General features: G+C 37.6%; 1 protein-coding gene across 1 annotated transcript in view; it reads right to left on the bottom strand.

The window, feature by feature from the left end:
• The window catches only part of RAB2A (RAB2A, member RAS oncogene family), a 43,150-nt gene that overhangs the window by 4,477 nt on the left and 13,214 nt on the right, over positions 1-25,459 (bottom strand). The window contains exons 3-6 of the mRNA XM_033058091.2: positions 23,141-23,208; positions 12,633-12,715; positions 11,236-11,328; positions 8,281-8,392 (exon numbers count right to left, since the gene is read on the bottom strand). Of these exons, the coding sequence (XP_032913982.1) occupies positions 8,281-8,392; positions 11,236-11,328; positions 12,633-12,715; positions 23,141-23,208 (356 nt within the window). The remainder of the gene's footprint in view (positions 1-8,280; positions 8,393-11,235; positions 11,329-12,632; positions 12,716-23,140; positions 23,209-25,459) is intronic.

Below are 25,459 nucleotides of genomic sequence, written 5' to 3'. Positions count from 1 at the left end.
CTGATATAAATGTTTATGGTTAAAGTTTACAATCTATGATTCCATTCTTCATCTCTCATTTAGCTTTACAGGTCAAGTAATGCCTAAAATAATGTATAATTTAGGAGGTGATTAACAGCAGCTAGTAATTACCACAAACATCCAGTTCTTTTTGTTTTAAAATACCAACACCATGCAATCATATGAGACATGCTACCTTCTGCACAAGCCTATTACAGCAAATACAGATCTAATTCAAATATAAAAAAGTAAACAGGGTTCATGGAGAGGAACAAATCATACCTTTCCTCATTTCTACACTGGAAGCATTTGACTGCTGAACTTGCCACCAGAGCTTTGTTTCCTAATTAACAGGACTGATATGTTTTCACCTTTAAAGGCCTTACAGCTCCCCAGAGTAATCAATCTACTGCAGCTCAATTACTGCACCAAGCACACACCACAGCCAGTGAAGGAGACTTGAACGACTGCAGCAGGAGCAGAGAGATATGAATATGCATAAACTCTAAGTGGGTGATCGAATCATCACAGAGGGTCATGAGAATTTGCAGCAAAATAATGAGAAGAATTAATCATTGCAGATTCACAAGGCACTTAGGAAGCGAGTTCGTTTTTCAAACACGTGTTAGAGTTGAGAAGAAAAATTGGCTTTTGGCCAACTACGAATTGATTCAAATTCCTCAGAATCTGAAGTTTTCTATGTAAGGAAAAATATTCAAACTTATCTTTGTTCCTGGTAACATACTAATTATTGTAATGGCCTCATACATGTGCAGGGTATAAGTCAACTTTGAAAATTCACACAGCTGGATTCTGTGAGGATCCTTACTTCTACTTCAGCAGGACATTAAACAGAACTTGAAGTCTTAAAAAAGCATTATGATAACTTCATGTAAACAAGCACTTAACAACTGGCACTTCTAACAGTTTTAGAGGATGCTGGTTTAAGTACACTGAGACTCTTAGAATTAATTTCATGAGAACTACATTAGATCTATAGAAATTACTTTAGAGAAACAAGACACAATTTTAACGACTCCAAACTAACTAACTGCAACTGAGAATAAATTAACTTTTGGATACTCCACTCAAGAGCAGTCATTGTAGCAATGCATCTATCCTCACAAAAAAACCCCAGTAAAATGCACTGGAAAACAGCACTGCACAGACACAAAATTCCTTCCATTACTACACATGCACTGTATAAAGCAAAAGAGCATACTGAGTTCAGTACAGTACATTAAACATGTTGGCAAAGAAACTGTTGATTTGAAAAATGCAAATATTCCATTAATCTTAGTTCTATCATTTCAGTTCTACTGAAGTCATAATCTGACTATCCATTTCCATCAGTGATTCCAGTGCACAACATATTTAGTGTTAAAACAGCACATAGTGTTACTCTGCATAGCAAATGCTAGCTTGCACTGGGCCACAGAAGTAATTCCTATTTGAAAACAAATGATAAGAACTTAGCATATAATAAATCTACCTCACATTCTCTTCTTTGTATGTATTCTAAAAAATTGCTAATCATCAGCCATGAAAAGAGACTTGAATTCCTTGATACTTCCATTTGTTTCTCACATCCATGTATTTTAAGTTAACTTATGATTCCAAGTATAAGCAGACTCAATCACCTGAGAAGATCACAAAAACAGTTGTCTACCTGCTTCAAGAATACCACATCACATTTTGGAATTGCATGCTAGTGCCCCAATTAGCAAGGACAAGAAGGTGAACTTGGTGTAAATTGACGTTTTCCAAAAATCTCTTTTAATACTGCATGTTCTAACTCTTATTTGGAACATGCAGTATACCATAAACTCTTAATTATTTATAGGCAGTTTATCCTATTTTCAGATTAACTGAGCCATAGATGGAGAAAGACAGTGATTTCCCCTCAAATCCAGTTCTGATTTATTAGACCAGGTGCAGGGGACTGCAAGAACACAGCTGTAGCACCTCATACCCAACTTGGATCCAGGTGCAGTTCAGCCACTTCCACACAAGACCTCACCAGCAAGCCCACAAGGGCTCAGCTGGCTGCCTACCAAGCCTACTGCAGTCACACTGTACGTTCCCATAACGCTGCTGCTAATAAAACATTAGACAAAGATACTCATGCCTTCCCATCCCAAATCAGGCCAGGTTCATTTTCACCACTCCAAGGGAGGCGGTACCAGACTCACCCTGCATTTATACATAACCACCTGAAAGATGGCAGTACACACTACCTCTATGACTCATAAAAGGAAGTGAGAGACTTTTGCAAAATCAGTACATTAGACTTCCAAATACAAAAATGCTTGCCTACATTTTGAGAAAATTCAAGAAAACAATGTACCTCCAGGAAAAGATCTACATTTAATGTTTAACTCTTGGTCATTTTGTAAACCACAACTTACTGATGCTTTTATGCATGAGACTGCTGAATATAACTGTACTACAGCACTAAAAAAAGTTGCATACAAGTTATTCAGTGCTTTTTTTAAATGTAAAGTGTTTTTCAATTTTTGCTCCTTATAACTAGGTTCCCAAATAATAGCAATATCCCTTTGAGGAAAAGAGCATTACTGTACAAATGGGAAAGTGTGTCTTGCAAAATGTGATCTGCTTGTTGTTTCATGCCTGCACCTACTGCAAAGCCAACAAAAGAGGATTTAAATCACAATATATCAGTATAATATCACTTAGATTATTTGTATAAGGAGTTTCCCAGATCATATTGCATCAAGAAGTCATGTCTAGCAATGCTTGCCCCAAAAAATCCCCCAAACAACTGAAAACTGCAACTAACAAACACTACAGATACTGCATTTAAAGGTAAATTAATCCTACAAACACTGAATGTAGAATTAAATCAACATTTATATCACACAAATAAGCAAGTAGTACAGTTTTACTACCCTTGAGACAAATCCAGGAAGAATGAATTCTGTAACTGATAAAAACAACACAAGAAACACGTAAGAGAGTAAGTTCCTGATACCTCCGTCTCATGGAAGCTATGCACGAATAAGCTAGAGGCACCAGAACATGAGGAGTAGAGCAGCTACATTTAGTTTTCACTTGCAGATGACAATGTCACTTGTCTTTCTCAGAAAGTTAATGGCAGGACAAGGATCTGAGGACTTTGCTATAAGCTGAGTATAACAGGAAAAACTTGTAAATGAATCACCGGTACTTTTCAAAACTCAAGACTTTACAAGTTCATCTTTGCCTAAAATCAGGTACGAGAGCACGTTCAGCACGGCCAGCTCGTGGAACATGCTGCCCTCTGGTGGCAATGTTAAAATTAAATTTAATGCGTGGAAATAAAAATTGGGCAACCCTTATTTCCTGGATTCTTTCTTACAATTAATTACACGAGGAATGCTTAAAGGTTAAATATCACAAATTCTAAAACGTGACCCAGCCAAAACCTGGAATTGCCTCCTCCTCTCCAACTTCCTAGCTTATCTTTTAGCAGTAAGATATGATATAGTTAGATTACTCTACTATTTAAGAATGCATTTGGAATCACAAACAACGCAGACAACAAATGGATTTATGCCTAAAGCATTCACTATCCCAGTGTGTAAGTGGTGCTGGATGGTTACTTAGTAAAATGAGATTCCAAAGCTCTGAGCAGCTCTTTTAAGCACCCATAGTAAGGTAATGCTTTTTAGAGCTAAATGATCTTTCAGGAGAAGCCTAGCACACTAAAAGGGATGCAGAGGGGTTAATTATAAGCAGTAGTAAGGTGCTATATAATGAACCCACACCCCAAAAAGCACCCCAACACATTTGTAACCTTATATTTGAAGTATAGGTGCAAAGACACAAAGCAAAACTCAACAGCAATTTCCTTCTGTCCCCATCGAGGCACAATCTTTCTGACAAACTTACTGAGCCAATGCACATTACCACAGCTCAAATTGACTTTAAAAGTCCTGTAACTGTTGAACAGTTACACAGGACACAATACTTGAGAGAAAAAACCAGAAAGATAACCCTCCCCCAGAACTAGGAATCCATTTCTCCAAGAACCTACAGGTCAGGCAGGCATTATCACACATTTCATGCTCTTCTATAAAGCCTGAAACACAAAGTTAAGAGAGCTTTTATTCTCATCATACTGTGAGATGCTCAGAAGCCCCAAGAACCATGGCAGAGACAGAATTCCTTACTGTGAAGCTGGGGCACAATCCAAGGATTTGCCTGTGTATCTTCATTACAGCCAGGTGTCTGTCCCTTCTCCCTTCCTCACTTGACCTGACATGAGCTTCAATCCCATTTTCTCATGGGAGAAACTGGCAAAAAACTTCAGCTTTGCACAGCTGAAACGTCACAACTTTGATTTCCAGGAACTTGAAAGAACATTGGTTTTGATACAAATTAAGATAACCCTAACTTTGGGTGTTTACTGGGTTTGTTAAAAGACTCATGATGTAGAAATCCTGATCTTTTATAAGTGCTAGTCAGATTACCTTGCTATGAAAATTATTAATATCCTATGACTTTCAAGTTTTATTAAGTAAATCCCTGCTTACTATATTACCATGTCAAATAACTGTTTGCTTCCTAGCTATTAGCTGTGTTCAGGAAGGGCTGGAAGGGGAAAAAAAGCACACTCTAAAAATCAGTTCAACTTTAGATACCTCTAGGAATCTAATCTTTCCATGAGATTTTCACTTTCACCCTTCAGAATATTACCAAAGGCCATCTCCCTTCTCTTAACTGTCCCACTGTTGAAGTTACAGGGGCTTTGAATATTCGTTATCCATTTAAGCAAAAGTATGAAAGAAGCTGCCTGAAGAGAACATGAAGTTACAACTGAGACAGAACCATTGAATGACCACCGAGCTCCATGCAGCAGAAGTGCATCATTGCTCAGTTAAAACCGTGAGTCTACTCAGATTTAATCCTAAATAATGAATTCATGATTGCATTCTATTTGTGTGCAGACAACTTGGAATAACACAAACAATGCTCTTAAGTTTGGCATAGGCACCCTTCCATACGGGAAACAACTTACTAAAAACAACTCCCACACTAAGAGTCAGTGATACACTGGCACAACTCAAGTGAGGTCAGCTTCTGAACAGTGATGTTATCTAGCACTGCTTTGACCAGCATCCAGAAAACTTTCTGGCTAAGGATTGGTCACATCATGAATAGTTATTAAAAGTAACAGACCAGAATAAAATAATAATGCATGAAGTTACTGTAGCTTTCCAAATACAAATAGGTATCCTTACTTCTTGAGAATCAGTGCACATAAATGGAGTCAAACCACTGATATGCCAGGGACAAGGAGTTAAGCACCATGTGCTACAGGGGATCATGTTGGTGATTCTACTCTGCCTCTGCCCAAACAGTATGCTCTTAGCAAACTCTGAACTGCAGGTTGTAGGTAAGAGCACAATTAATAGCCATATTCTACTGCTGAACTACCAATGATAAAACTAATGTGATAAAATTGCTAATGTCTTTTGCAAACAAAACAAAAAAGTTCTTACGTATTACATGTTGGTTTAATGAAAGTAATGGATGTTATGATTAAAACAAGCCTGCCTGGGGTTCAGATCCCAGACTTATACACGTGCAAGCGAAAAGCCTCCCAATAGACATCATGGTGTTGTCTTAGAAAAAGCAACACTGAAGTCTGCAAACACTATTTCAGAGTGCACACCACCCATCCACAATTCAACACAGCAGAGCAAATACGATAACCAAGATTCTAAAAGTTAACAAGATTCTACCGTGAGAAAGCCCACAGCCATGCATGACAAAGTGTACACTGCTGTAACTACAACCACCTTAGAAGTCACTGAGGAGAAAAAAAAGGAAGTACAAAAAGTCAGTTAGTATTTTGATAGTTGGTTACCTTTACAGCTCTAGACAGAGGTTAAAAGGAAATCAGCAACCTCCTGTTTAAATAAAAAAATGATACTGCTGAAGAGACTAGCATTAACTGTCCTTACACTGCAGTCAAATTATAAGCCTGTGCCTAACCTCCCTCCAGTAATCATTCTATCCTCTCAGTGATGCAGAAACTCTTTTACACAATCCCATTTCACACGAAATACGATGATTTAACTCTGTGGTCACAGCAAATTCTTAGAAGTTTCCAAAGCAACAATGAAGGAAGAGTCTGCATCTACTTCCCACTCCCTACCATCTATTACCTATTAGGCAAACAGGGTGGAAACTTCTCCAACAGCCTTGCACAAAAGAAAGAGCCAACAGGATGTTTTACACTCCTTATCATCCATTTCTATTCAAGATGTAGGTAATAAGACAATCCTGAAGAATATAATGAACAATTTTAAACTGTTTTAAGATCCAAGCACAAAAACGGTCAGTGTACTGCTCCAGCTACTGATTTACTAAGGTATTCCACAGTGGTGGAAATCAGGCTTAAACCAGGAAAACAGCTTAGAAAAACATTACCAACAGAAGCTCATTTGTTCATATAAAGAAACTGCTAGAGGTTAGGATTTTGCTTCTGTAGCTGTTAACTGTTCTACGTCGTGCCACTTTTTTTGTGTTTACTGAGAACACCATTTGAGGAATGTACTTGACTGTCACTGGAAAGGATTACATTCTAAAGCTCTTCCACCAGAATCAGAAAACTAGTACACACACACACACACACATATCACTCACTTGTATAATCACAAGGAGAGGATTCTACACGAACTTTTTGACAAAGAACTTAATGCTCGTTGGCCTCCTGATAATCAGAGATACATTAGATACTGGACATTCATTTACTGGACAATTCATTCAGAACATTTTTTTATGCAAAAAGAGGTGATAATGTTAGAATCAGGTAGTAATGAATTCTGTGAAAGTCATCTGTAGCTTACTGTAACTTTTCAAAAAACAAATATTTTATAGCTAAAAGACTTTACTAATAAAGTACCTCACTGGTCACACACCACTTGAATTTAGGAAAGTTTTGGGAAAGAATAGGGGTAGGTTATGTAGTGCAAGAAGCTGAGCTATGTTGTAAAAAGAAAGATCAGTGGGGATGAAACAAGTATGGGCTTGAAAAACATGTGAAGCAACCTTTCTGCTGTACATAGCACTAGAATCTCAGCTGGAGCTCTTGGTACACCACCGTATTTGTCTGGCTACAACACAGTTTTCTTTATAGCAGTCTGCATTATGCTTTGGATTTATGACTAAAATAGTGTTGATAACACACCAATGTTTTAGCTACTGCTGTGCGTCAAGGTTTTCTGTTTCTTACATTGCCCTCTCCTGAGGCTTAGGGCAGGCAAAATCATGGGGGACACAAACCAGCCAGGACAGTTGACCAGAACTGGCCTGAGGGGTATTTCATAATACATGATATAATGCTCAAGAATAAAACCCAAAAGGTAGTCAAAGTCACTGTTTCTCAAGACATTGGCTGAGATTCAATTTGTTTGTAGGAAGTTGTGAGCAACTGCCTTTCTATCATTCTTCACCGGTCTCTTTCCATCATTTTTAAAACTACTCCAGGCCCTGAAAGAGGGCCTTTGCTATGGTTCAATCTGGTTCTTTGACCCATTCTGCTGGACAGAGGCACTGAGTGAGTAACTTGGTGGGTATTCAGTTGCAGCAGAGCTCAGCCCACCATGACTACCCTTAAAGAAAGGAATGCAGTAAACCAAGGTGACAGATGCAAGAACTCCTATGTGTCCAGAAATGTGACCTATAAGCCAAACTTGAAAAGACCTAAGTTCTTTAAAGTAGCAAAATTAGAAAAACTTATTCAAATATATAGCAGACTACAGTAATCAAGACAATGACCTCTTCATCAGCTCTGTAGAGGACAGAAAATAGAAGCTGTGTGTAAATTGAAGAAAATCCCTACTAAGTAGTAGAGAGGAAAGATGATGACTGTATGAATACCAAAGTACTGCAAGAGATTGCTTGGAAGAGCTCGTGATATACCAGGAGCCTTAAGAACAGGTCACAGTGACATCTGCCAAGAATACCAATAGCTTGGCTCACTTTGCACTAGCAAATCTATTCTTGCTTCTTAGATTTCAAGGCAGGCAGAAGCTAGCCATTTCTCTAATCAAATACTTCAAAAAAACCCCCCAAGTACATTAATTAGGAAGTCTCAACAATATAATTAGTGCTGTGTAACTAATTACAACATAGACATTGTTTTTCTCATAATATGAACAGAACTTAATTGAGGCTAAGGAAACCAAAATCTAGAGGAATAGTATCCACACAAATAAGTGCAATTTACATCAACTGTTTTAGTAAAAAGTCAGTGTTCAGCAAAGTTACCTCCTCTACATTGGAAGCAGTTTTGGCAGATGTCTCCATAAAGATAAGTCCGTGCTCTCGTGCAAATGCTTCACCCTCCTCTTTCTTAACTTCTCGTCTAGATTCTAAATCACTACGATAGAAGAAAAAAACCCAAAATTTAAATTACATGGTTGAACATGTCCATATAAAGCTTAATCTTCACATGCTTATGCTACATTAGGTGTTCTCTCCCAGTAAGTTAGCATCTAGGTTGTGAAACTCCTGACCCTTCAGCAGCAAAAGAAATTGAAATTACTGTTGGGCAAGTTTTTGCTTCCTGATTTCCAAGCAATTTAATTCAAAGTTAAATACTACCCAAAAAAAGAAGAGAAAAACCCTCTTGGACTGCACAACTAGAGACAAATCTATTTCTCTAAGTCACAGAGACACAAGTATTTTACCCTTACTTTTAAAAGATTCTTTAAGAACAAGGAATTCACAGTTTGTCCTTCTTTGTAAATACATCACATAATGATCAATAAAAATGATGCATTTATTATTGATGTATGAGTAAAATATATATTTCAATTAATTTTCAAAGTTGTACATGTATAAATATTTTCTTGGACACAATTTTTTAACAAAACAGTATACAAATAGATATATTTAATGTGCAGTCATACAAATAAAAAGTATCATACTAGACTTCAGTTCTTGCCAACTTTATAATTATACATATATTAAAAATATGTAATACTCACTGTGGCATCTATTTTGCAGCAAAGCAGATTTTTGTAATTTTTAACTAAATGCTAGCTTAGATGAATTAGAGAGTCAATACAATTCAGTACATCATTTAAATATTTTTAAAAACTTGAAGATAAGGATACAAGAAATATCTTCTCAAAACAATTTTGAAGTTGATGTTCATTATATTTAAACACTCCCAGTATTAGCTGACATTATCTTTTTCAACCTGAGCAATGTCTTTATTTGCTACTACCATGCTACTCTCAGAAATGCCTTATTTAAAACCTTGATTCACTTCAGTGTTATCTCCATGACAAAACATAAACAAATAACTTTTTACTTGAAATAATGCAGTTGTATCAAAAACTGCAATGACAGCCCAATCAAAACTCAATACTGATACCTAAACATATTCTTAAAGATCTTTAACTGCTTCTACTAACCACAGTTGTCTTCCTCTCTCCATTCCAATAATTCGAAGCATTTGGTCTTACTAGATCAATATAGCTATGCTTTGTTCTGGAAAGAAGATTAAGTACAGTATTTGTAATGTTTTAACACTAGTATTTGTAATGTTTTCAACAAACAGCCATTATATTTCAAATTAAATTCTCAACACTCTTCAAATCTACCAATAAGTCAGTACCACAAACTCATGTCAAGTGCACTTTTGGGAGTCATAAGAGCAGTATTCATTCCTTCAAAACTATTATGCTAGCATACATGTTCTTCCTTCCACCCATCTCTAGTAATATACCCCACCACAAGAATTTTCAGAATAATGCAGTAAAATTGAAGGAGTTTTCTTCCTGCTCTTCTCGAAAATAATAGCCTTTAAAAAGCTTAAAACTTTTAAGACTTCCTGTTCATGTGGCACCTTAATCTGTAACAATTTACTGTGCACATTTTAAGTGTATTTATTGTTTGAATAAAACCTAGTTGTAACTGGGAATTACTGGGCTAGCTGCAAGTAGCAAAGTAATCTGCATCAGCAGAATGCAAGACATGAACATTTAGTTTAACAGTTGAGAATAATCAGAAAGTTATAGATGTCAATTAAGTATGCAAACATATCTCAAATAAATAGTACAGTTTACTGTTCTCTCAGTGTTGTATTTTTACTCACACAAGTAGAAAAACAGTTGGTCAGGGCCATCACAGGTTTACTAAAGTTTCATTTAATAAAACAAGCGTACATTTTTGTATATTAATTTGTCAAGGTTATGTTTGACACATTCCTCAATTAAAAAGAAAGTTGTTAGTCATTTACCAGATAATGTAAAAAAAAGTTTACAAACTTCACAATGACTTAATATGTAGCAGGGTTTTCAGGAGGAGGAGAGGGTTGTGGAGCAGTGGGGGAAAACAGAAGGGAGAAGAGGGGGAAGAAGAAGAACATAAGAGTTCAACAGGCCCAAATAGCAAATCCAGATTCACTATCACAGAGCTGCTTCTCAGTAGCATGTAAGAAATTATCTGGCTGCTCAGGGGCATGCATATACATTGTTATTTCAACTGGTATCTTTACCTTCAAGAATCGCTGAGGCATGGAGACAAGTTCAAGTCAATTACACAAGGCCCATAATTAATGGGTTATTAAATTCTGAGGTGATGGTTTTGATATTTTGAAAAAATTCTGCATCCAGCAAAAAAAGTCTAGCTATGATGCCATAATTCACTGGATCAAGAACTAGAAGAATTACAGATAATATGTTCACTGATGTATTTTTATTAAGACTTTCACTACAAAGTCTCAGCATCAACAGGGAATAATTTCATAATTTTAGACAGTGTAGCTGACGCGAAGAACAAGTAAGGAATTGATTACAAATTGAGCAATACTTCCACAGCTTTTAGTTATATTTTTATCTCCCACTGAATTTACCAGGAAATGGTGAAAAAGCATTCTCTGACCCCAATCCTAGCTAAAAGGTACAGAATATGGAAGAGGTTTGTAAATCAGAAATGCTTCAATCATTGAGGTAGGCACTTCTTACATTTGAGAGAAGTTTTTGATGTGTGTCCTGTACTATGGGCTCCTTTAACATAGTTGATCCATGTGCTGCACATTGTATCATTCTAGGTAGAACAGGAAAGGTTTTAGGCTCACCACAGAACTATTTACAGTGACAGAAGGAAATTTAAAGTTAACATTATTGCCTACAAACATAAAAAACCCAAAAACTGAAATATAGAGAAGTTAATTCTTTCCCTCTTACAAAATAACAGCTAATAAAAATTTACCTTTTGTTTCCAATAAGCATTATAACCATGTTGGAATTGGAATGCTGACGAGCATCTTCTAACCAAGTTGTCAAGTGGTTGAAAGTGTCCCTCCTAAGCACAGAAGAGAATGAACATTAAAAGCAGTATTTTAAGAAATCTTTCCCCTGTTAGTCCACTTTTCTACTTGAACAACCAACTCATTTATTAGTGCATATGCTCTAGGGATAAAAGTTAGTAATCCCTTTGTGAGAGGGAGAATGGGCGAACAAAAATTTAGCAAACAAGGAGTGTTAATGAACTCTGCCTAAAAAGTAATTGAAAACATGTTTGCTACAAAGAGTAAACAGGATTCTTAGAGCTGTAAGAATCTGTAATTTTATACACGTATAAAAACTGAACAGAATTTTAAAAGTACCCATCAGCTTCAACCAAGCCAAACACCAGTACAAATAAACACATACTCAAATACAGTAATATGTTTTACTGAAAGCAGAAAATGGCTGATAATTTTTATGCAAGTTTATAAGCTGAGTAATAAATTCAGCGGTAAAATCTTTTAAAGTGAGGTACATGAATGTGACACATTACAGTTTATACAGTAGGTGTAAACTAAGTAATAAATCCCATGCTTGTAGAAAGGTTTTAAGATATCATATTTTATTTATGAATCAAAGATTCATTTACTAGAAATCAGTTAATTCATGATATTTCAACAGGAAAAGGGAACATAAGGAAAAGTATCTAGGAAATCTCTAGTACAAGTGGTTGCTCAATGCAACAGCGAGAGCCAAGAGCCACAAAAGGAGGCACACAACTTAACAGGACTTTGGAGCCTCAATATTTTTTGTAAACCAGCCAGAGTACCCACAATTTTACAGATAAACTGTATACAGATACTTTAATACAGTAGGGAAACTTTAGCAGCTTCTAAACAGCTACTAAAAAAGTATCAGATTAAGACCTGTATTTTTCAAACCTCATAAACACAGCAATGCTAGAAGTTTCCCTGTATTCTTTATGTAACCAGACTGCTATGTTTTACTATTTCGTTCCTTTATGGAACAGTATTTCACTAAAAGTAATCTGCTATAATTAAAGAAAAAATATCCCTAATGATAATAAAACACTAGAAAAGAATTAATTAAATATTTTCAGGTATTTCTCAATAAAGGTAATCCAGAGATTGATTGTCAATAGTCTATAAAAACATTTTTATTCATTCTTTCTGAGATTTTATGCATACAGAGAAAATTGGACACATACAGATAACACACGCTGTATCTTGACTTAGAGTACTAAAAGAAAGTTGACACAATGTTACATTACCAGTATCTATACAAAAAGCCAAACTAGATGAGGACACCATAGTAGAATTCTACCAAGACATATCATTGTAATCCAGTTAGTATTCTCACCTTGTAATGTCATACACTAACAAAGCCCCTGCAGCTCCTCTGTAGTATGATCTTGTGATGGAACGGAAGGACTCCTGCCCTGCCTGTAGAACACAAAGTTTCATTACTTCGTATCTAATATTTATTTTTTGTTCCCGAAAACTATGAACTTAGAATCACAGGATCATAGAATTCTACTTTTGAGAGATGGACATAAGGAAGAGTATGGATGGGAAACCAGAAAGGGGACAAAGTCTCCAACAGTAGCAGGAGCACACAGGGAGAAGACACCAACTATAGCACAGTGTTGTTAAAAAAGAAAAAAAAAAAATCGGAACAAGACCTCTAAACCTTTTTTGGCAATCCCTGACAACCCAATTTACTGAATGGCTTCACAATACATGAATCATTATTAGAGCACAGAATGGACTCCTAGCAACTAAGCTCTGAAGACAAATTTGAAAGGAAGCAAATAACCCAGAGCTTCACATTTGAATTCAATAACCCGCTCCCTGGGGCAGCTGTTGACACTAGAATAAATAAAGTCCATTGTAAATAAATGATGAATGACATCTTTACGCCCACCATCTGCTGGTGTAAAGGTTGTTGGAAGGCCAAGGATGCAGATTTTATCCGTTATATCATAAACTGCAGCCAGCTTTCAACAGTCTTCAGACTGAATTCTTTCAGTAATCATTTTATTAAGAAAAAACAGAAAATGGTTGTGAATTCAATTTTACACAATTCCGCCTCACAGTTAATCAATTTCCTCTGTACTTGATAAATAATGCTTGTCAAAGCAGCTACAGGATGCAAGAGTCATCTTCATATACACTGTGAAAAACTTCAGAGAGTCTACATAAATTAGATGGTTCTCACAGAAAAGTATTCTGTAAAAATCTCAGTGCCTGAAGAACATGCTCAAAAGAATACAGTCCTGAAAAATAAATATTCATGGTTGCAGATCTTGAGCTCCTCATGCTCATGTTTTGCAGAAGAGCTATCTAGCACTTGACACTTGTTAGAAGAAATATTTACTTCTAATATTTAGCAATAACAGATGCTTCAGCATAATTCAAAGATAACACAGAACATATTTAAGAAATACTAATGCTGAAAAAAACCCTATGTGCAGTAAGTCTGTAGAACTACAGGAAATTGTTCTGATGTAAAAACATTAAACACAAGAATGAAATATTTATCAAATACAAGGAACCCTTCAGCCTACAAAATTAATATATGGATAACTTTTCCTTCTCACAGTTATTGTACTTAATACCAGATGTTCTTGAATTCAAAGAGAACTTGATATAGGTACTGTCACTCAGCAAGAACAGTGACACAAGAAGTTTAGATGTGTTCAGAAAGCATCCTTATCCTCCAGAATAAATAGTAACTTCTATTTAAGAAAACATTTTATCTTAGCCATTCCAGGGGAAACAGTTATAAAATCCAGTACAACACACTTAACAGTTTCAACACCATTAGAATACACTCACATAGGCTCTTGGCCAAGAGTCCAAACATCTTCATGTAAACTTTGGTAACATCTACATGTAAACTTTGGTAATTAAATACAGACAAACAGTAGAATACACTGAGAAATAGTAAAAAACAAATAACCAACAGTTTTTAGTGCAATACCTGATTTCCTACACAGAAATTCAAGTAAGCTTTACCACTTTTTATTGGTGTGGTGACTAGCTCAAGTGGATGGTAGATAAATGGAACATTTCCCTGCTAAACAGACAACTGGATGTCACCAGGAGACTCCATACATTGCCTGAAATCATACATGACCTGTACTTCACCTAACACATCAAGATTACCTGTTACACCTTCATAAACTCCACCCTGACATCTGAAATTGTTCATCTCTCTGAGTAAATCAGTCATGGTCAAAGCAATACTGTCAGAGGTTCTAACAGATCTTACTACAATGTATGAACTGTGAATTCTTAATAGAATCACTTACTTTCAAAAGTTGAATGCATAAATCCTGAAAGTACTGTAATAACTGCGTCTCAATTGACAATGGTGAAGTAACATTGCTTCCTTAAGGAAAGTGTGAAAAACAGTACCTTCTTTGGTGAAGGATCATATAATATCATAATTATTATAATATAATTATAATAATATTATTCCATATAGGAATAATTCATTTATGCTTACATATACCAATGGACAACACAAACACAATTCCCTTTCATTCTAAGCAAAAGAAAACTGAGTTTCTGTAAAGAAGCTCCATGATACTAATGTTTATTCTATCTATAACATAAAAGTGTATTATATAATAAAAACACCTCATATATAAAATTTACTGGCTACTTTAACAGTATCATTCTAAACGAGATATAGAACGTCAACATAGATTCAATATAGAAAGCCAAACATAGGGTTAGGCATGTAGAATATATTCCATGGCTTTTTTTAAGCACCATTTCTACTTTACTTCTTCACCTGACAATTTTCTCTGTCCACTTCCCTTCTTTTCAAGGGGAACACGCTATTTCTAAAGTTAAAGGAAGTCAAAACCAAAAGAAAATGTAGGCTATTAGACAAAACTGCCTTTAAAAACCATGAGTGTGCTATAATTGTACTTTATCTGTCTTACAAAACAGGACCTACCCAAGTTTGTTGCTCCTTGTAACAAGCAGCTAGATAGAAGCAGCAGTATAGAAGCTCAGTATAAAATAAGCTTTAATACCAGAGAAAGACCCTTAATCTTAAGTATAATTTTGTCATTACCATCCCTTTCATGTTTCTGCAAAATCCAGCACTTACTTGTTCATATCTCTTTCATCTTAAAAACCCTTTTTCCACAGAACAGTCGAAGTGAGAAAGGGACCTCTGGAGGTCCCCTGTTCCAACCTCTCGGGCTCAAGCAGGGCCACTCAAAGCAGATTGCTGAGTGTCACACCCAGATGGTGCAGGAGGCAGGGGGCTGTGGTATCAGGAATAGCAGGGGCAATAGTCAGGAGACAAATGTTAAACAGAGTGCTTGCCAAGGCCATATTGCATCCAGTACAGGTAATGCAAACTCTTGCTCCAAGACAATCCCAGGTTATACCCACTGTCACAGTTACATTGCAGTGGAAATGGGAAGATGGAGGATGTTTCTGGTAACAGCTTCTTCATACACAGAAACTCCAGCTCAGACATGGCTGCCTGCAGGAACCTGTAACTGCACACTGAGCAGGTCTGAACATGCCTCCTCTCTCTGCAGAGAAACAGGTGCTAGGTCTGACATGAGTAGTTCACTAATCATAAAAAAATGTGAGCCTCTGATAAACAAGCAATGTTTTAAGTGCTAAATAATTTTTTTTCTGTTTTCTACTCTGTAAGTTTTTACAATTCATACCATAATGGTTCACAGAAACAAACTTTCTGATAGGAGAGACTTGTCTATATAGACATAGTTCTAGAAGTCATAGGTCTTCAAAATCTTCATTCCTGCTTCAACTGAACAGACATATATCCCATGTACAGTAATTTCACAAATATAAGCCGCAGCAATTTGATAAAAATTTTGGTGGAAACCCGGAAGTCTGGCTAATAGTCGGGGGCGGCTAATCTGTGAATAATTTTCTGACATTTACAACCCCAGACGTGCCAGTCAGGGCGCCGAGTCGAGCACCTGCCAGTAAAAGCCGGTATTCCGCGATTGTTACAGTGTTACTGTGTTGCCCTGGCTCCCTGCAGGCAGCACGGGGGGCGGGGAGAGAGGCGGGAGAGCTCTCTTCCCTCCTCTGCCGCAGCCCAGGGGAGGACGGGTGGGGGGGCGCGCCGCCATTGCCGCGGCCCGGGGAGCCGATGGGGGCCCTGCGCCGCCATTGCTGCGGCTCGGGGAGGACGGGGTGGGGGGGGCGCCGCCATTGCCCCGGTCCGGGGAGGAGGGGGGGGGGGGGGCGCCGCCATTGCCGCGGCTCGGGGAGCCGACGGGAGCCCCGCGCAGCCATTGCCGCGGCTCGGGGAAGAGGTGGGGTGCTTTGTCCGCGCCCGCCGCCGGCACCACGGGCGCGGGAAAGCTCCGTCCCCGCCCGCCGCCGCTGCCATAGGAGTGGGGGAAGCTCTGTCCCTGCCTGCCACCGCGGGGCAGCACCGGCCCGGGGTGACCAAGCCCAGTGGCAGCGGTGGGTGGCCCCGAGCCCAGTGGCAGCGGTGGCCGGCCCCGAGCGGCAGCACCGGGCTGGGCCACCTGGCCCCGTCAGCAGCCCCTAGCGGGCCGAGCCTGCACAGTCTTAGCTCAGCCAATAAACCCCACCCTCCCGCGGTTCTGTTACTAATTGCACGCGGGTCCTCGCTGCGAACGACAGAGCGGCTTATATTCGGGTGCGGCTTATTTATGGACAAAAACCGAAATATTTGCCAACACCCAGAGATGCGGCTTATACTCAGTGCGGCTTGTATTCGTGAATTTACTGTAGTTTTCAAAGCATAGTTCAGTATAGAAACCAAAACACAATCTGAAAATAACAATGTAAGCACAACACAAAGCATTATCAATCACCTCAGGTCACTGAGATACATGGAGATTTAGGACATGCACTAGAGTTTTCAGGAACATTTAAGATATGCAACTATATTATCAGAGACACAGTATCCCTGGCATATGTTAAAAAATACTCCCAGTGTTACTATTCCGACAGGAAATCTTGGTGTCATTTCCACGTATGTGGTATAGTTGCATCAGATGCAAAATACACAGGCAAGTCTTTGTTTACAGCAAGAGTTACTTGCAAGTCCCTTAACTGAGTATTTTTGAATCTATAAAGTAAGGGAAAACACGAAAAGAGACATAATGCAGGACAAGAAAGTAGTTAAAAAACAGCACCCACAACAGTGCATCTCCCTAGAAACCAGTTCATTAATTTTGCTGAATTCTCTATGCTCAATGCCGTAAATTTGTAAATTTTCTTTAAGGACCGAGTTATCTGCGAATGTCCCAGCAGGCCCTCAGCATCCAAGCTGAGTAATAGTTTTTATTGGGATGCAATGTTATAGTACACATCCACAAGCAATATGAGAACTGCAACACACCTAGCTACTAGCTCTAGATTCCCTCACTCTGAAAACACGCATACACATGTGGTATGTTCAAAACTGGTGACAGAACATCTCATTCACGTTGGGAATTATTACTTACCTGTTTACACTTTCCTAAGTTACAAAGAAGACTAAAAAGACATCTAAGAAATAACCAACTTTCAAGTGTGACACCACCTGCGACAGCTGCCAGCTGGGAACTACTCCACAAAGTTGATCCCTGGAATAAAATGTTCCAGAAAGAAAGAGGAGCAATACATACCTTTAAATACTGTTTTGAAAGTTAAAAATATATTAACAGCCTCTTAATCACATGTCAACTTGTTTATACAAATGCATTAATCTTGCAATCATGTCTCCAATCCAGAAAAAAAAAATAGGGTGGTTTACTAGCATGTAGGACAAACAGGCATAGAAGAAAATAAATAACCCCTGCTGTTTCCAGCAAAGACATTCCCAAACAAAAACAAAACTAAAAATGTTTATGCAGAAGAATCTATCACAATGTATGAAAGTCTCTGAATTTATGCGATGGATTTAGCTAAGTTATATGTTGTTTGAAAATAACCCTGTCAGTATGCAGTAAGAACTGAAACCTCCAGAGGACTAAAGATCCCCAAGGGTGAAACTGTACATATGTCTAAATACATATAATTTGTACATCTGCCTTCTCTTCTGCTGGTGTTGAATAAATGCCACTTAGATATCTAAAGCAATTCCCAACAAATCACAAAAACGAAGCTTTTAGCCTTCCATTCTCAGAAATACACTTATATTTGTAACTTGAAAAAACCTGTATCTGAAACCTTTAGGTTTTAAGTAGCAACCTCCACTAAAATGAGTTCTACTGTGCAAAAACATGATTCATACTCCTCCCATTTACGGTCTTATCCTAAGCAAGAGCTTGCTCTTGCAGAGGTCTTGGAAAGCATGGATAAACTACCAAGAAATCAAAAAACAATTCAGAAAAGAACATGCCAATACTATAGTATTTCAATAACCAAATACATTTAAGCATGACAAAGGTTTATGAACACTAAGCTAGAAGCTGTATCAAGTTGCCTTAGTTTCCTAAAGCAACAGCATGGGTGTGAACAATAACTTAAGCTACTAGCATGCAAGTTCAGATGATGGTCGTATTAAACAAACAGCAACAGGAATAACTATTAAACAGACAAATCTCCCTGCCTCACCCTTCAATCCATGGATCCAGAAATAAGTTAATCCCCCCACGTGGTAGCAAACAATCTGTGACTGATGATCAGACTAGTTTCAGAAACTAAAGTAGCTCCTCTGTAAGTTCTGTTACTTCACAGCAGTGTAACAGAGGGCCATGAGATGCTGCAATATGCATGCAGGTACCACGGTAAGTGTCAAATTCGTACAATGTAGTGAAAGAATACACCAACCGCCCACAAACATACGAGTATGCTCTGACTACCAAAGAAAGTAGAAAACATCACGAAATAAACAATTGGTAATTAGCTCTTGGGGGTGAACCCTAAATCCTAGCAATTGTCAGTCACTGGGTTGGATATTCATTTAATGAATGAAGAGAACTTTTTGGTTCTAATAGATCCAAACCAATTGAAAACAAAAATATTTTAATTTCCAAGAAGAATTAGTATATCCAGAATATCTGAAAGTGAAATATCCTTTAGCAATTATGCCTCCAGTCTTCCACAAACACGCTTTTTTATATAAGCTCTCAGCTACTAGAAAACATTATCAATTCAATTAGAAAGCACACTTGTATGGAAATCAAGAAATTACTTGAAATTAGTTTATAAAAACCAATTATTTCAGATATTTAGTCTGAGGAAGAGTAAGGTGCTACATATAAACATAAAAATGAATGAATGCTTTTAAATCATGGATTTGCATGAAAAAGCTGAAACAGATACTAAAAATATAGTGATTAAAGTGCACAGGAAAAGTTCATTTTCATACCAATTTAGAGAACATCAGCATTACTTAGTGTCATCCCAGATCTCTCCTACTGCAGTATCTGACAGAAATATCCTCTTTCAATTACTGCTTATTTTTCCTCATCAACAATGACTTGTTAGTAACAGTCAACGCAATACAGAACATCCCCCTCAACAACAAAACCAAGGCCACTGACTCAGCCTGGTAACAAGCCCAGTTATCTCTCTATAACAATGAACTTTCTCTGAGGAGAAGCAATTTTAATATTCCTTAGTGCTACGCTGCTGCCACAAGACAACCAACCTTACCTACACAGCTTATTTAAACTCAGAAAGCTTAGCAGCTTCCAGAACAGTCAGTTAATCCTTACTAGCTGCTGTAAAACCACTTCCAGTTCTCTAAAGTTACATGTGCAGCTGACACTAGCTCAAATACCCCACTTCCACGAAAGAGTTGCTTAACTTATTATGATAAGCAATAACCAGCTGAGCAGTTTGGACAAAAGTATTTCTCAGTCCATCCAACTATTGGAAGCCATACTAAGACTAAAGATGCAAGAAAATAAATAATCTAGATACTAAAGACACACAATTTGGTCCAATACCTCCTCTCTACAGAACCTAAAAACACCAAAAAGGAATAATGAAACCCAAAGACCCACAGAGCTAAACACCTGGGCATGCCACAGCACACACAGCAGCAAGCTTGCAGAGCCCAGTAGTGGGGAGAACCAGAACAGCCTGCAGCTGGGAGAGAACAAGAGGACACTATCTGCTTGTGCAGACATGAATAGCAGTAGAGCTGAGACTGCAACACATAACATTAAGAATGCAACGGCCACACTGAGTATCTTTCATGGAATGTAGATTTTTGTTTGTGGGGTTTTTTAGGGGGAGGGGGCTGGGGTTAGGTGTGTTTTTGCATCAGAATAGCTTTACTAGGCTACCAGCTCACAGGACCAAACACTGGACTACAATTCTAGTAGGCACACATGCATTCCTTAAGCATATCTTCCAGTTTGGCCTCATTGAAAAGGAATTCAGTTCATGTACTATCACATGGAAAACAGACCACAGTAAATAGAATTAAATTCTGTAATATGCTCCTAATCCAAACTAGGATGACAATGAAAAAAGTAAAATATTCTTGAGTTATCATACAAGGAGGACCCACAAATGAATCTCATAGACATGCAACAGTGTTAGCTTCAGCTGTCTCTGTAAGGTGCAACATACTCCTGCAGTGAAGTATGCTGCAGCTTCCATATGTTCCCATTACTACAACGCCTTTCCTCAGGACTGCAGTGAGCTACTGAGGACAACACAAAATGAGCACTCTTGCACAGAAGTATCTGGCCAGAAAAACCTGAATTTTAATGTTTGATTCTCTTAAGTAAACAAGTTCACTGTCCAGCAATCCAACCAAATTTTATTAAGTTCTCCACTTCTTATGCCTCTGCTCAGGATGCATCCTGTTTAGTGATGGATTAAAAACAGGTGTATAAGGCTAGTACCAAATAAGAGAACGGCTAGTGCCATGACTCAGTAAGCCGAAAACATAAATAGTTCATGTGTTTCCTTAGCAACAGGTGTAAAATGAACCTTCTCAAACAGAAGTTGTTACAGCTTAATAAATATAGAGATAGCACAACTAACAGGTACCAGTTTTGTCTAACAGAAAACAAAAAAATGCTCAATGCAGACAGAGTACAGTGACCTTGGTCATTACAGATATTTGTGTACCTTAACACTCATAAGTAAAATACCTCTTGAGAATTACCTCATCATGTTTCTTATTTCTGCTATACCTTCAAAACCTTTGCACTCAAGATCAGAAATGATACAGTGGAATTCACATATGCTGACAAACCAAGACTGGATTAGAACAGAAATATCCTGTGTTTTAAAAATCAGACTGCACACAGTTAAACTTTTAACTCTGGCCAGTATACTGTCATTCATTGTATACAATTTATAAATTATTAAGTACAACACCAGCATACAATTACTCAGTGTACAAAAGCTTTCCATTAATATTTTTAATTTATGTATGATATATTTAAGAAGCTAATGAGAAAAAAAAATCCCTGCTCAAATAGAGTTTATAAATTATAGTCAAAAGCACTTGGGTTGCCATTTCGGCTGGACAAGTGAATGCATTCAAGACAACAACCAGACTGCAAAGAGGCACTGAGTCAGAGGCACCAGGAAAAGCATGATGTACAGAAACACAGCTGAAGTTCACTCGTATCTAAGGAGATTAACAGAATCAGTTCCAAAGCCAGTGAAAGACAGTAGTAAAATTAGTACTTTTGCCTACAGACAATCTGCCCCAATTTTAGAAAACAAGGACCAATATAGGTATGTAGTCACAAAGTCACACTATGTACTAAAGGTTTGATTACAAAGCTACTTTTTATGCAGATTTGCTTGCTTACTGAATTTAGAAATTCTCAGTCACCTTGGTAGTCTGCAATACACAACTATAATAGTAAAAATGCCCAGGGCAAAAAAAAGCCTGAAAGAAAGCTGACCATATCGTTCTATGCCTTCTTCTGAAAACCTCCAAGGAGGCACAAGTGTTAGATGCCACGTCAAATAAAAAACTTGTAAAGGAAGAAGTAAGGTCTTACCTAAGAAGTTAATATTAAATTTATTTATACTTAAACTTATTATACTTATTTACATTTTTTTATACACATGCCCATATGTTGGCATGCATATACGAATGTATGTCCCTTCACTGATTTGCTGTACCAAAAATAATAGATACATGAGGCTAGGGATCATATACCTGTCAGCTTCTAAAAGTATCCTAAAATGCTTTTAGAAAAGGAAAGAGGCAACTCTGTCTTAGGGAACAGTCAAACATATTTAAAAGATATAGCTACCAGGATAAACCTGCTTCATCAGAAGTGTAGACAGCAATGCTGACTGTTTTATAGTAAAGTGATAGACAAGACAAGAATAGCCAATATATGTTCTTAACCTGAACCCCTTTAAAAGTTAAAGTCTGAATTTTGGAAGGTGTTTTGAAAGTTAAAGCATTTACCAGTCTCTTCTTGACTGAAATATTTACTGTCTTGAACTTGTTTTCTTAGGTCTTCTATGAAAAGTAAGCCATGTGTTTTCTTTTACCTTGGAAATGCAAACATTTCTTCTAGAGAACTCTTGATGAAAGGCAGCAAACACATCACAACTTCACAACAGGATTTTGTATTTACCAAATCTTGCATGAATGCTCGAAGAAAGACTGTTTAGAAAAATGCAAATCCTTGGTAATGTAGAAGACTTTCACCAATAGTGAGGCAGCAGGAATTCTAGCCTTATAAAACTGACACAGTGTTGAGGAAGTCATAGTGCAAACGCCAAAGAATGCATCACACCAAAAGAAGGAAACATCAGCAAACTTTTAACTCCATAGAAATCAAAGAAAGCTTCAAGACAACATACACTATGTACATTGAATGCTGATGATAGAGAGCTTAGCCAGAATAAAGGAAAAGCTAGTGGAGCAATACGTTTAAAAAATTTTTACAATTCTTTACTTACCGTATCCCATATCTGAAGCTTTATCTGTTTTCCATCAATAGTTATCATTCGAGCCCCAAATTCTACACCTGAACAGATTTTACAAAAGATTATATTATTAGCACACATCAGAAAGAAGAATGCAAAGTATTATGAAAGCAAGAACGTAAGTTTTAAGTTCAGCCAAGGCTGTAGGAAAATAATTTCTTTCACCACCTGCTTTTAGCCAATTTTCCTGCTGCTTGAAAGAGCTTTCTAGAAGGAAGGTAACTGTCCAAGTGTCTGGGAGGTATTTGCAACAAACTTTTCCAAACCACTTAGTAGCTCTTGATTAGAGGGAGAAACACACCCCTTTGAATGCAAGCAGGAAATTGAAGAGTCACAGTTATTTTAACACTCTACCACTGACAGATTGCTGGAGCCAGTTAGAAGAAATTAAACCTACAATCAATAAAATAATCTATTGAGTGAGCATGCAAAGAGACACCTTCGACAATATTTATTACTGTATTAATAAAAATCCACCTGTCTTTGTAGAAAGAACTACTTCCAAAATTCTAGCCAATTAAAGATCAAGTTTTATAACGGAGGGGAAAAAAAGTGTGTTCCAAATAAGCAAAAGTAACTTCTTCAGTGGAAAAACTCAGCTTTTTATACCATTTTTAAAAGCAATTTTGAGATCATTAACAGTAAATCAAGTATAAATTGAGGCTATTATTGCAGTAATTAAGATCTGACAAATGGCTAGAGATAGTGGATGTATTTGAAGGTTACCAAGTTTTCATTAATCTATATCCATTATTCAAAAAAACAAAAAACAAAACAACTGATCTGCTAGCTGAAGTTTTGCTAAAATTGGTCATTGTCTAGACTTGTACTCGAGGATTTCAATTATAACCTGAGTTGAAATACTCCAAATGTCTCTCCAAAAGCTTGCTTAGAATTTTTGAGGGTGCAGTGCTGCTTCCTGTGGAATGACTTTTGGGGAAAGTTCCCCAACAGGATATTGGAGCCAAATAAAAGCCGTTGGCCACAGACCACTGTGCTCCTTAGCAACCAAATAATTTGCAACAACTGTCAACTGTATGCAAAGAAATTGAAAGAATGGAGGTGGGAAGGCAGCCAGGAGGAAGCAGGTGAATGACATTGCTCTTTCTGAAGCTGACTGTGAAGCCAGGGGAAGGCCCTTGGAGCACTCCACATGTAAACACTGAAGGTTTTACCTGATCTTGAAATGTGGTTATAGAGCTGCTGATTTAAATCCAGCAATCATCCTAAATGTTTAGTTTCTGCACACAACCCCATAATAAAAATTAAAAGGGTGTTTACCCTATTCCATCAAAATACATGCCAGAAAAAAATAGTGAATTTGAAAAAACACAAACAATTTGATGGCAAGTTTGCTCTCAAAGAAGGAAGAAAAGTTGATCAGGTTTACAGTAAGGGCATGTCCTATGGGCAGTGGGCAAAACAGCTCGAATGTTTACAATGGTTTATTTAATCTACACATTTTCTGGACTTTTAATACAACCATTAGGGCATTTATTAGTTAAATTCAACCCACCCATCTCACCCCACAGAGGCATTCATCATGTACTTGATTTATCTGTCCTTCCAAATCTGTTTGGGCAATTGGGAGAACCTGGCCAAAACACACACATGCCCTCACAGTTTAAGGAGGCATTTCCAGCCTCTTCTGATGCCTTTAGGGACTACCTAAAAAACAGCAGCCAGACAAAAATCAAGGAGAAAAAAAAGTAGGTATACTTATTGAAGGGCCTTCAGGTACATTTCAGGCAGATGAAGCTCCCCCCAGGGGCTACACCCAAAAATGGATGATGGGTCACGGGTTTTCACACTTTTGAAAGTTTGGTCCATTTGTATATTTAGGGTTAAACTGCCAATTACAGCTTCAGGTAATGAAGTCATTTACCTCAAGTTTGCCCCCATCCCAATTGCTTCTGTTTACATTTTCAGGGCCTGAGACAATAAGGTGTCCTTGATTCCCAGATGTACAGAAGAATTGTTTTGTCTGACCAAAATGGGAAAACAACAGCTAACACTCTATAGTGAGTTCAGTTATACACTAAAGAACTGCAAGATTACAAATATATGAAAAATATAAAAGCTAAAATCTTTCTTCCTTCCTTTTCAAGCAGTTTCCCAGGCTCCACTACTACATCCCTCATTATGTTGCTTCTAGGTTCACCTCCTCATCTTACTAGATTAAATTTCTGCTCTGTTCCCAGATTTCGGCTAGCTGTATGCCAAGCAAAGAACTGGCACTACAAGCACCCTGCTGAAGTGAAGCTGTTCCCCAGAGCCTATCAGTCTGAGGTG

This window comes from Catharus ustulatus, chromosome 1 (assembly GCF_009819885.2).
Source record: "Catharus ustulatus isolate bCatUst1 chromosome 1, bCatUst1.pri.v2, whole genome shotgun sequence".
NCBI lineage: Eukaryota > Metazoa > Chordata > Aves > Passeriformes > Turdidae > Catharus > Catharus ustulatus.
Note: the sequence above shows the minus strand (reverse complement) of the source record. Positions and strands in the feature narration are given on the sequence as shown.